The sequence below is a fragment of the Acanthisitta chloris genome, unplaced genomic scaffold (assembly GCF_000695815.1).
Source record: "Acanthisitta chloris isolate BGI_N310 unplaced genomic scaffold, ASM69581v1 scaffold3922, whole genome shotgun sequence".
NCBI classification, from domain to species: domain Eukaryota; kingdom Metazoa; phylum Chordata; class Aves; order Passeriformes; family Acanthisittidae; genus Acanthisitta; species Acanthisitta chloris.
In genome coordinates, this window is record NW_008658662.1 from 25,913 (window position 1) to 37,418 (window position 11,506).

Sequence of the window (11,506 nt, forward strand, 5' to 3'; positions counted from 1 at the left end):
AATCTGAAAATGGAAGTCACTTACAGACTGAACCTGGAGCTGAAGGTCATTTTTCTCCTGCAACAGGGTCACCATTTTCTCCTCCAGCTCCTTCCTCTTTGCTTCAGACTTTGCAAGCTCTTCCTTGGTTTTCTCAAACTCTTCCTTCATGTTGGCCATCTCCTTCTCAGACTCTGCACTCTTCAGCAAGGGCTTGATCTTGAAGTACAACTTCATCCATGGCCAGTGCTTGACGTTCATGAATGCTCTAACATTGTATTGTATGATATAAATGGATTCTCTGACAACACATGGAAACAGATGATGAGGGTGGTGAGATTTGGAAATATACTCTGATTATTTGCCATGCAGCATCAGCATTTGCCCCAGAGAACTTCTGCATGCCACTAAAAAGTCTCACCTCCTTTGCTTGTGTTAAAGAGCATTTCTAGGTCCTTATTGCAGAATGGTTGGTTAGGTAGCTTGAATAATAACTATGTCTAGGTATAGGAGGGAGAAATACTCCAAACCAGACAGATTTCTCTAGCATATTGCCTGAGAATCTCTGGGACCTTCCTTAGTCTCAGGAAAGTGCAAGTGCTCAGGTAAATAGCAGGGTGAAAACTGACATCCTTGAAGTATTGCTGCTGAGACTACAAATCTGGCAGTTACTGTCAGCTGTGGAAACAGCAGGTTGATGCTTTTTTGGGTCACTCAAAATAGCAAATACCATATTAGAAATTACTAAGACAGAAACTGACAAAAGAAAAAAGGAAACTTTTTAATGGTATTGAATGCAAAGGAGGCAGTTGATGCCCATAGTTCAAAGGGAGATTAGACAATTCCTTGCAGAGAAATCCAGTAAGAGTTATTGAACTCTTAGAAACTATTCCTGGCTCAGGAAAGCCCTGAGCTAAAGATATGCTGCAGAGTGTGACAAATAAAAGCAGCTGGTTGGCAGAGCATCCTGTGCATTTATGCAATCCTCACTCCCCCTAAAGTTCTCACTTGTCAACAACATTGGAAAAAGTTTGTTTGGCTTGCCCAGTGCTGCCAATCCTGCACTCTAAATTTTGCATGATTCATCCCATCTCAAAGGGAGAGAGCTGAAGGGGATGTGAATAGTTGAAAGTATGGAGCATCTTCTCTGTTCAAACTGGGATTGTTCATCTTAGATGATGGAGCCAGCAAAGAGCATTAAAGAGAGGGAGAGCAGAGAGCAATTACATCCCATTCCTTCCAAAACCAATGTGATCTAGTGAAATGATGGCACAATGTGTTCAAAACAGACAAACCTTAGCCCTTCTTTAAAAGTTGAAAATGATAAGTGCATTCCTGAAGAAAAGCTTTATTGCTAAGTCTCCTGGCTCAGTTACATGGGCCAACTGCTAAACAGCCACTGCCAGAGTTTGTGAGGCTGTGGTGATGGAGCTATTAGTTTGTACTTGCTCTGTCTCCCCTGGTCTTTCTAAGGTTCTTCCCCAAGGACAGTTTTTTTTGCCTGAGACGATACAGCACATTGATGGATCTTTGGTCTGACACAGGACAAGTGTTAGTATGTTCTCACATTACCTTCTTGCATTCATCTTCTTAAACTCAATTCTCATGAGGTACCCTCTGCACATAGCTTGTGTGTGAGTGATGAGGCTCACAAGCTTCTCATCTCTCATCTCTTCCAGCAGTCCCAGGAGACCTGCCTTGAAGAACACCTAGAGCATAAAAGAGGGTCAAGTAGTTTGGGGCTTGGGCAGGTACACAGCCACTGGTGCAGGGTAGTGCAAGGCAGTTTTGGGAAAGATTTAAGAGCTAGAGACATTTTGTGCCAGTGTTCAAATCCTCAGTGTTCCTGTGGGTCATGACAAGTCACTCTGTGTAGCTCATCAATAGTTATGAAAGAGTTAACTTTTAACTTAGTACACCTTCTCTGCATCATTCTCTACCCAATGTCAGGCTGGAGATTTGCTCTGTAACTTCTTACAGTTCACATGACAGTGCCATCCAGGGGGACCTGGATGAGCTCAAGCACTGGCCCATGGGAATATGATGCAGCCTGACAAGGCCAAGTGTAGGTGCTGTAGCTGGGTCAGGGCAACCCCCAGGATCAGTCCAGGCTGGGGATGAACAGATTTAGAGCAGCTTTAGAGCAGCAGGAGAAGGACTTGGGGGTGCTGGTGGGTGAGAGGCTGGACATGAGCTGGTCATGTGCACTGAAAGCCCAGAAAGGAGCTGTGTCCTGGGCTCATCCCCACAGTGTGGGCCAAGGGAGGTGGTGCTGCCCCTCTGCTCTGTACACATCCAGGATCACATCCAGCTCTGGGGTCCCTGCACAGGAAGGACATGGACCTCTGTTGGAACAAGTCCAGAGGAGGTCATGGAGATGATTAGAGGGCTGGAGCTCCTCTGCTATGGGGAGAGCTGAGAGTTTGGGTTTGTTCAGCCTGGAGAAGAAAAGGCTTGGGGGTGACCTAATTGCCTCTTCCAATACCTGAGGAAACCTGCAAGAAGGATGGAGAGGGACTTTTTACAAGGGCCTGGAGTGACAGGGCAAGGGGGAATGGCTTCAAACTGATAGAGTTTAAATTAGATATTAAGAAAAGATACTTCCCTGTGAGGGTGCTGAGACACTGGCACAGGTTGCCCAGAGAAGCTGTGGTTGCTCCATCCCTGGAAGTGTTTAAGATTAGGTTGGATGGAGCTCTGAGAAACCTGGGCTAGTGGAAGGTAGGAGGACAGGGGGATGGATCTAGATGATCTCTGAAGTTCCTTCCAACCCAAACCATTCTGTGATTCTATGATTCTCTGTCTGTTTGGTGTTGGGTTTTTGTCCAGAGATAGTACAGCCTTGGGTGTACTTACCAGAGAATCATAGTCTCACCTAACACTGCTCTGGATATGGAAGATAGACTGTATGTGCCTAAATCCCCTGAGGAGTAGGACTGTACAGACTTGTTTGAGCCTTCTAGTGTGCACTGATAGAAATGTGCTCCACTGGCAGGAGCAAGGGGCAGCAGAAAGTCCAGTCACAGCCAGACTGAGTCATTCTGGCAGGGTGATGTTCCCAGAGCTCCCTGTGCTGCCCCTCACACAAGAACTAGCCAAGGTTTCTGGGCTTGTGGCTAGTGCTGAAGGCTGATTTCACACGAAAGAAATACTTTCAACAAACCAAACATTTTACCACTAATTATACCCACTCTTCCCCAAGGGCTTTACCTTGGTGTGGCCAAATTTGTATTGGTTGTGATCAACATCAATAGAGGAAAGAAGCTTTTCTGAAGCCTTTTTGCTGTCAATGAATTGGCCTTCTGGAATGGCTGAGGCATTAAGGATCTTGTACCTGTGGTGAGACAGGTGGAAAGAACTGGTTGCAAACAGAGTGAGGAAAATAGGATCCGTTGTATATTGTAAAATATATGGAAAGCAACTATCTGCAAGCAGCTGAATATGTCATCTGAAGTCTGGGCAGTGTTGGCTGACTGACCAGAACATGATGACAAGGGAGCACATCTACTCTTTAGAGGAATCTCCTGGCTGTGTAACAACACAGTGTGCTGTTACATACAAAACTAAGGGACTGCAGGCCCAGGAATCAAGAGAACATGTGAACTTCTTCTTAACTTATTTCAGTGATCAGAGGGATGCAACTCAAATGAGAGCTGAAGATGGATGAAAATGACTGACAAAAATTAGCTATATTCCAAAGGGAATACAGATCCTGCACAGCTCACAGTCTCTACAGGCTGTGCCTCAGAATCCTTGGGTGGGCTGAAAATGACACAGTATTGTTCTGTGAATACTAACAGCAATCTTAGCATTTGGCAAGGTAATTTAATGGTTAAGGGAATCCTGTGCCATGGACACCAAATCCTTCTACAGGGATTTCTTCAGACACATCAGTGTGGATCTGTGACTGAAAACTGGAGCACTCCTGTTCTCATATCTACCTTGAAAAAGAGCATGTAAAATCACAACAGTGATAATAGTGCAGTGAGTTTATTCTTCATTTTAGGCTTCTGTTGTCATTCCTGGAGCACTTTGTGGTTCTGGACCACAGCTATTCTGAATAGAATCCTTCACCTGTCACATCAAATTATGATTTGACAATTGAGACCAGCTAATCCCTCACTGAACATCACGTTGCAGGGCATTTTCAGGGAGATCTTGGGTCCTTTTCACAGCAGTGCAGCATGGAAGATGCTCTGTTACATGTCATTATAACAGCAGCCAGTTCTGATTTCACACTCTGTAACGACTGAGCTCACACAATCCAGTTTGGTTGTCTCCATTTCAAAGATGAGGAAAACAAGGCACAGGTTCAGGCCAGGGACAGGGCACTGACAGAGCCTTGGGTTCCTGCATGCTCAGCCAGTGCCCTGGGAGGAGGCTGTACTGGCACCTATTGATTTGGTGTGTGTACCCTGGGACACTTACACAGAGCAATCAATAGTGTCACTTTATTCATTGCACTGTGAGTGTTTTGCAACTCTTTGAGTCATCAGGCATTGACTTCAGTTTAGAAGTTATACTGGTTCTGATGTATCAAGAAATCTCTGCTCTGGGCAGAGAGGAAAACACTGGAGTGACCTCAGACAGTACTAGTGACTTGGTTCCCTTCAATGCCACTGATCTGATTGAGTGGATGTCTCTCCATGGTGTCACCTGAGCTGTGTGGGAGCTGAGGCTTTATCTCAGCAGACACTAACAACTGAAGACCTACCGTTGCTTGAAGTCTGCATAAAGGATTCTGCTTGGAAATCCCTTCCTGCAAATCCGGATGCCTTCTAGGACCCCATTGCAGCGCAGCTGATGCATCACCAAGTAATGGTCCATTTCCCCTTAAACAAAATACATCCATCAGCATTCCCTTTTTCTTCCAAGGCATCTCCTTAGCATTCCAGAACGACCTCCTTTGGGTTTTTTACTTTGTTTTGTTTCCCGTAAAGTTCAAGCCACTCATGATTAAAGGTGCAGGATGTGCAGACAGAACATGCCTTCAGTTCACACAAGTTGCAGAGAGCTTTGCTAAGAGTGTGAGGACTAGCAGTGCTTGGAAACTGCCCATGGCTGAAAGGTCACATTTCTCAGTGATGGCAGGACAGTGCTCTAGGAAATCAGCTGAAAAACCTTCAGCAGCATCAGCTTCCTCACTGGCTGTAGCCAGTGGTGGCAGAGTGTAGGGTAGTACCTTTGAGACAATGATCTCTGTAAGATTTTACCTTGGATCTGCCATGCAAGTATTGGCTGTACTCAGATTTTATGGCTAGATTCCCACCCAGGAGTGGAGAAAGAGGTAGCTTAAAACTCTTAGTCTGTTGGAGGACAGTTGATTAAAAACGGAAGAATTCACTTTCTCCTCCTAAAATGTCTATTGGATGTAACAATCCACCGTATTTCTAAGTTGTATTCCCAAATATTACGAAGTACAGCTGTCAGAATAGAACTCTCTTGGAATGTCTGTGTTGTGTAGAAATTCCATCAGCTGCTGGAGACATTCATTAATGCAGAATGGTCCATACCCATAACTTTATCTTTGCAGTGTAATCAATAAGGCCAATTCCTGTCACTCCCATGTCTTCAGAGTATCCTGACAGACTTACCAGGTGTCTTGGTCTCGTTGGGGATGAGGCAGCGCACGAAGTGAGGGTGGGTGCTTCTCAGGTTGGTCATCAACTTGTTCAGATTTTCCTGTGATAGGACAAAACAAGGGTTTCAGCTCCAGGCTACAAAGCTTCTGCATTCTTATACAATGTCAAGGAGTTATAGAATCACAGAATGGTTTGGATTGGAAGAGGCCTTTGAAGGTCATCGAGTCCAACATCCCTGTCCTAGGCAAGGACATCTGACACTAGCCCAGGTTGCTCCAAACCCTGTCAAACTTGTCTTGAACACTTCCAGGGATGGGGCAAACACAGCTTCTCTGGGCAACCCGTGCCTCACCATCCTCACAGGAAAAAAAAATTATTGCTTGTATCCAATATAAACCTACCCTCTTCCAGTTTAAAACCATTGCCTCTTGTCCTGTCACTACAGGCTCTTGTAGAAAGTCCTTCTCTGTCTTTCTGCTAAGCCCCTTTATATACTGAAAAGCCAAAGTAAGGTGTCCCTGGAGCCTTCTTTTCCCCAGGCTGAACAACCCCAGGTTTCTCAGCTTTCCTTGTAGGAGAAGTGTTCTAGCCCTCAGATCTTTTTGTGGAAGCCAAAAGAAATTCACATACCCTGAACACAGCAGACACTGTCTGGAAAGAGCCTCCCTTCTTCTTTGCACCTTTCTTGCCACCACCACCACTATCACCTTGAAAGAAGTAGATAAGAGAAGAATGGTTAGAATAAACAGTATGTTTTGTAGGTCTCACTTTCCTTTCTTTGGCCATAGAATGGTTCATTTGAACTCCTGACCCAATGCTCCATGACAGTTTAGTGAACTGCTGTTGATCAGTGTATGGTGTATTTGGTCTCAAATGCAGGATTTAGGTTGCATCAAAATGTATGTCTTTCCTGGTATGGAACACTCTGGCCTGACCTAAGTTTACTGACAGGGTACTCTGCACTCTTGAAGCCAATTAAATTGAGACTTAAGTGGAGATTTTGTGCTCTGAACTTCACACCTTATCCAAAATTTTACCTGCACGAACTCTTTTTCTTGCCTTCCTGATACTGATGATACCTGCAAGGTTCACATGACTCATCCCCAATATTTCCTAGGGGCTGGCTCAGACACACCGGTGTGTCAGCCAGGCACACAAGGTATGTCAGGGAAGCTCTCATGCACTGTTCTCTTGAGCCTCAAACCCTGCTGTCCTTATGTCTGAGGGTTGACACTGCCTCTGCTTTTTGCCCAGCATCCAGCCTGGCAGAACATTGGGGTTCTTTTGGTAGAAATCTTGGTGGCCATTTCTGGTAAGGCAGATCTATTGACTGTTCGACTTGATGGCCTTCAGGCACAAAATAAGGGCAAGAGATTGGACTGCTCTCTGATGCCCATAGAGGACTTCTAAGTTATATACTCCATCTCCTTTTCCCTTGCAGCACTAGGACTGCTCAGTTGGATATGAAATAGTTCCATGATCTCCTTTTAGTTCTTCCAGTTCACCTCAAGAAACAATGCTGTCTGCACTCTGTATGTGTGTTTGGCACCTGTCTAGAAGCTGAGTAAGCATGTGAGTGGTTCACAGCGCAGTCAGTCAAAAAAACATACAACTCCTATCACTTGGGTTTGGACTTGCTGTGCTTTACCTCTCTATCCTACATGAATGTGATGTTTTCAGCAGTTCTGTGTGGTGGTGTCTTAGTTTTGGCATATCTGGATGCACACATGAACTAGGTCACATTAGGGGTTAGTAGCCTGGGGGAGGAGAAGCAGAAATAGACTTAGTTGATTCTTGATTTATTGGACATCACTGAAAAAACACTTACCTGTTTCTGCACCAGCATAGTTAGAAAACAGGAAGGACAACAGCTTCAAGGATGATTTCTGGTACAGCCCCACAACAGTTTCATTCAGAGGGTCCTTGTTCTTGTCAAGCCACCCAGAGATGTTGTAGTCCACTGTGCCAGCATAGTGCACCAGGGAGAAGTGAGCCTCAGCCTTGCCTTTGACAGGTTTGGGCTTCTGGAAGTTGTTGGACTTGCCCAGGTGCTGGTCATAGAGCTTATTTGTGAAAGAGGTGTCAGTTGCCTTGGGGAACATGCACTCCTCTTCCAGGATGGAGAAGATGCCCATGGGCTGGGAGAAATATGAATACATGAAGAAAGTAAGTGGTGGGGAGAGGAGACATCACTGCAAAGAGAAAGACTTGAGGTTCACCTAACTGTTACAGACAGTTGTCAAAGGCACCAAATTAACCTTGTGTAGCCCCTCTCCCTTCCACCCTAGGCATGCTGTTCAGGAAATCTTTGTCTGTGCCAGGCAACTTGTCGTTCCAAAAGCTTTGGGTTTCTAAGCTGCCTTTCTTGATCTGAGAAGCTCATTTGAGAGTAATGTGTCAGTTTGTCAAGAGTGAGTAGACTAACATAAATGACCATGAAAGAAATGTGTTGTACAACAAAAAGATTTCTTCTACCTTCTCAATGAGCTCGATGCAGGCAGCCAGGTCCATCCCAAAGTCAATGAACTCCCATTCAATCCCCTCCTTCTTGTACTCCTCCTGCTCCAGCACGAACATGTGGTGGTTGAAGAACTGCTGCAGTTTCTCGTTGGTGAAGTTGATGCACAGCTGCTCCAGGCTGTTGAACTGCAAATTCAGAATGTAAAAACATGCCAGTTAGTTTAGAACAGACCTCAATGGGCAAATGTACTTAGGGTAACTCACATCAAAGATCTCAAAGCCAGCAATGTCCAGGACACCAATGAAGTGCTGCCTGGGCTGCTTGGTATCCAGCTGTTGGTTGATACGAACAACCATCCACAGGAACATCTTCTCATAGACTGATTTAGCCAATGCTCCCACTGAATTATACACCTGTAAGAAGCACAGCCATGGCAGAAATGAACATTGAGTTAGCTTCAAAGAACTGTCTGAAGGAAATGGAAAGCTGATGATGTGTCTATGTACCTGTTGGACATTTTGTCCTTTCGTTACATATTCATTCCCCACTTTCACCCTGGGGTAGCATAAAGCCTTGAGCAAATCAGCAGAATTCAGCCCCATCAGGTAGCCAGCTTTGTCAGCCACTAGAATCAGAGAGAGTGAGTTTGAGACAAAGAAAGTTGTCCTGGTGCTCTGGGATGTTTCTTACTTTTGGCACTACTCAAATTGCACTTATTGTCAAGAGAAGCTCCTCTCCAGTCCCATGGAGAATGTTCCCCCCCTGCAAGGGCAGTAACTTCTGTTCCATGCCTGGAGGGCTGCAGCAATGCTTAAACTTTATGTCTTTCTGTTTCCTTGTAGAGCATAAATTAAGTCATTGACTTTGTGGAAATTGCAAGGATCTTAAAGAACTAGTTTCTGGAAGGGAAATTCACTCTCAAAGTGTTGGGCACTTTATGGGACAGGGTGGCTAGCTCTCAGTGCAGTTCCCAAGCAAACCCTACAGTCAACTCTACCTTCTGTGCTGTCAGGCTCTGCCTGCTCCTCCCTCTGCTTCTGCTTGAACTTCATGTTCCCATAGTGCATGACAGCCCCTGTCAGCTTGTATATTCCCACCTTCTCATCGGGGCTGAAGCCCAGGATGTCCACAGCACTCTGCAGAGGTAACAAGCAAGTTGGGGAAGCACAAGGACTAAAGCACAAGGTGCTGTTAATAGATAGGTGGGGATTTCTCATCAAGGTATACAAGTATCTGAAGGGGGTGCCAAGAAGATGGATCAGGCTCGGCTCAGTGCTGAAAGCCAATAAAACAAGAGGTAATGGGCAGAAACTGATGCACAGGAAGTTCCACCTGAACATGAGGAAGAACTTCTTCCCTGTGCAGTGACCACGAACAAATGGCCCAGGGAGGTTGTGGGTTCTCCTCACTGGAGATATTCCAGAACCATCTGGACACAACCCTGAGCCATGTGCTACTTGAGCAGGGAGGGTGGGACCAGATGACCCATTGTAGTCCCTTCCAATCTGACCCATTCTGGGATTCTGTTGCTCTCCCTGCCCATGCTGAGCATGTCCAGCACTGTCCCAGGCACTGGGACATGGGCAGCAGAGCCCAGTGCTGGGCCCTGGCAGGTGCCTTGCTGTACTCACATCTGTTGCCAGCAGCTCCTCACTGTCATCAATACTGGCAACTGTCACTTCTCCTTGGCTCACGTAGGGGAAGTCATAGGGGTTGGTGGAGATAAGGAGGAGATCTGCAGGGATATGGGGCACCTTGAGTGAGATTGGAGCAGATCACAGTGGAAAGAAAAAGCACTCACTGAACCAAGCCCAGCACTGTGACACTCACCAATGAGCTCTGGCTTCTTGTTGGACATTATCTGGTAAAAAATATGATAGCTCCTTTCACTGGCCAGCTGAAAAGTCACTCTGGATTTCTCCAGGAGATCTAACCAAAAGAGAGGTGCTGTTAGTCTCCTGATCAACTTGAGGCTGTAAATTCTGCATGCACTGCCTCATTCCAACTCACAGGTTTCAATATCTGCTGAGGCCAGCTTGCCAGTTGCTCCAAAGTGGATCCGGATGAATTTTCCCTGTCAGGCAGTACAGATCAACCCATTGGTTATGACAATCAAGGAATGAGACATGTACTGTTTGTCTGCATTCCGGCAAATCTGAAAGGAACTCACAAAGCGTGAGGAGTTGTCATTCCTCACAGTCTTGGCATTGCCAAAAGCCTCCAGCAGTGGGTTGGCCTGGATGATCTGATCCTCCAGAGTTCCCTAGTTACAGAAGAAAATGCTTCTTATCAGACTTTGATACTGGTTAATAACAAATACAGATATTATAGACAGATGATTTTTACACATCTCACACGATCTGAGGACTAGAGGGAACAATCAAGCTGAGACAGGGGAGACAGATTAGATGTTAGGAGACATTTTTCCCTGTGAGGGTGTTCAGGCACTGGGATATTGCCCAGGGAGGTGGTGGAGTCACCATCCCTGGAGGTGTTTCAGAGGTGTCTGATGTGGCACTGGAGGATCTGGTTTAGGGTTTAGCAGTCCAGCAACCTGTCCAGCAGTGACAGGTTAAGGGTTGGACTCAATGATCTTAGAGGTCTCCTCTAGCCTTGATGATTCTATGGTCCTAAGATTTTAACTTAAAAATTAGCGGAGTTTTTAAGCACTCATCTGATCTAAATTTCCCCTCTCTCAATTTTTACCCATTTCAATTCAGAAAAGAGAGTCACTACTTTGCTTGGTCACGCTAATCATGATTGGTCCTACATAGTCAAGCACTCATCTAAATTTCCCCTCTCTCAATTTTTACCCATTTCAATTCAGAAAAGAGAGTCACTACTTTGCTTGGTCACGCTAATCATGATTGGTCCTACATAGTCATGAAAGTGTTGCCAAGGGTAATTTCCAAGACAGAAGGGAAACAAAGGCTGATAAAAAAAAGAAAAGTCAGTTTTTATCCAGGCGAAAGTGCAGCAGCAGCAGCAGTTCCTGCGTGTAGTGTTTGGTGCAGCCTTTCAATTCAGAAAAGAGAGTCACTACTTTGCTTGGTCACGCTAATCATGATTGGTCCTACATAGTCATGAAAGTGTTGCCAAGGGTAATTTCCAAGACAGAAGGGAAACAAAGGCTGATAAAAAAAAGAAAAGTCAGTTTTTATCCAGGCGAAAGTGCAGCAGCAGCAGCAGTTCCTGCGTGTAGTGTTTGGTGCAGCCTTGAGCACTGTGCAGTGGGGAGGGAGTGCCGTTCCCAGCACTGTCTGCAGATGGCACAGCAGGTTTAAATTAGGTTTTGTTAGTCCACCGTGAGATGGACCCTATAAAATTAGGGCAACACAGTAGCATAGGAAGCTCTATCTCTTTTTTTTTTAGACAAAGAACAGGTCCTAAATCCACAGAGTAATGCACTCTCACATGTCTATGTGTCTAAGAGGAGAGGAGAGAGGGGAAGGAATGGGAAGAGAGAGGAGAGGGAGAGGGAGAG

At 45.5% G+C, this 11,506-nt stretch overlaps 1 protein-coding gene across 1 annotated transcript in view; it reads right to left on the reverse strand.

The window, feature by feature from the left end:
- Window positions 1-10,285, reverse strand: part of LOC103812166 (myosin-3-like) — a gene marked incomplete at its 5' end in the record, with an annotated part of 33,443 nt that extends 23,158 nt beyond the window's left edge. Inside the window, 15 exons of the mRNA XM_009085175.1 lie at window positions 25-280; window positions 1,552-1,688; window positions 3,190-3,313; window positions 4,694-4,811; window positions 5,574-5,661; window positions 6,192-6,268; window positions 7,390-7,699; window positions 8,037-8,207; window positions 8,286-8,435; window positions 8,529-8,647; window positions 9,020-9,158; window positions 9,654-9,757; window positions 9,853-9,951; window positions 10,033-10,096; window positions 10,193-10,285. Of these exons, the coding sequence (XP_009083423.1) occupies window positions 25-280; window positions 1,552-1,688; window positions 3,190-3,313; window positions 4,694-4,811; window positions 5,574-5,661; window positions 6,192-6,268; window positions 7,390-7,699; window positions 8,037-8,207; window positions 8,286-8,435; window positions 8,529-8,647; window positions 9,020-9,158; window positions 9,654-9,757; window positions 9,853-9,951; window positions 10,033-10,096; window positions 10,193-10,285 (2,049 nt within the window). The remainder of the gene's footprint in view (window positions 1-24; window positions 281-1,551; window positions 1,689-3,189; window positions 3,314-4,693; window positions 4,812-5,573; window positions 5,662-6,191; window positions 6,269-7,389; window positions 7,700-8,036; window positions 8,208-8,285; window positions 8,436-8,528; window positions 8,648-9,019; window positions 9,159-9,653; window positions 9,758-9,852; window positions 9,952-10,032; window positions 10,097-10,192) is intronic.
- Window positions 10,286-11,506: the final 1,221 nt, after the last annotated feature.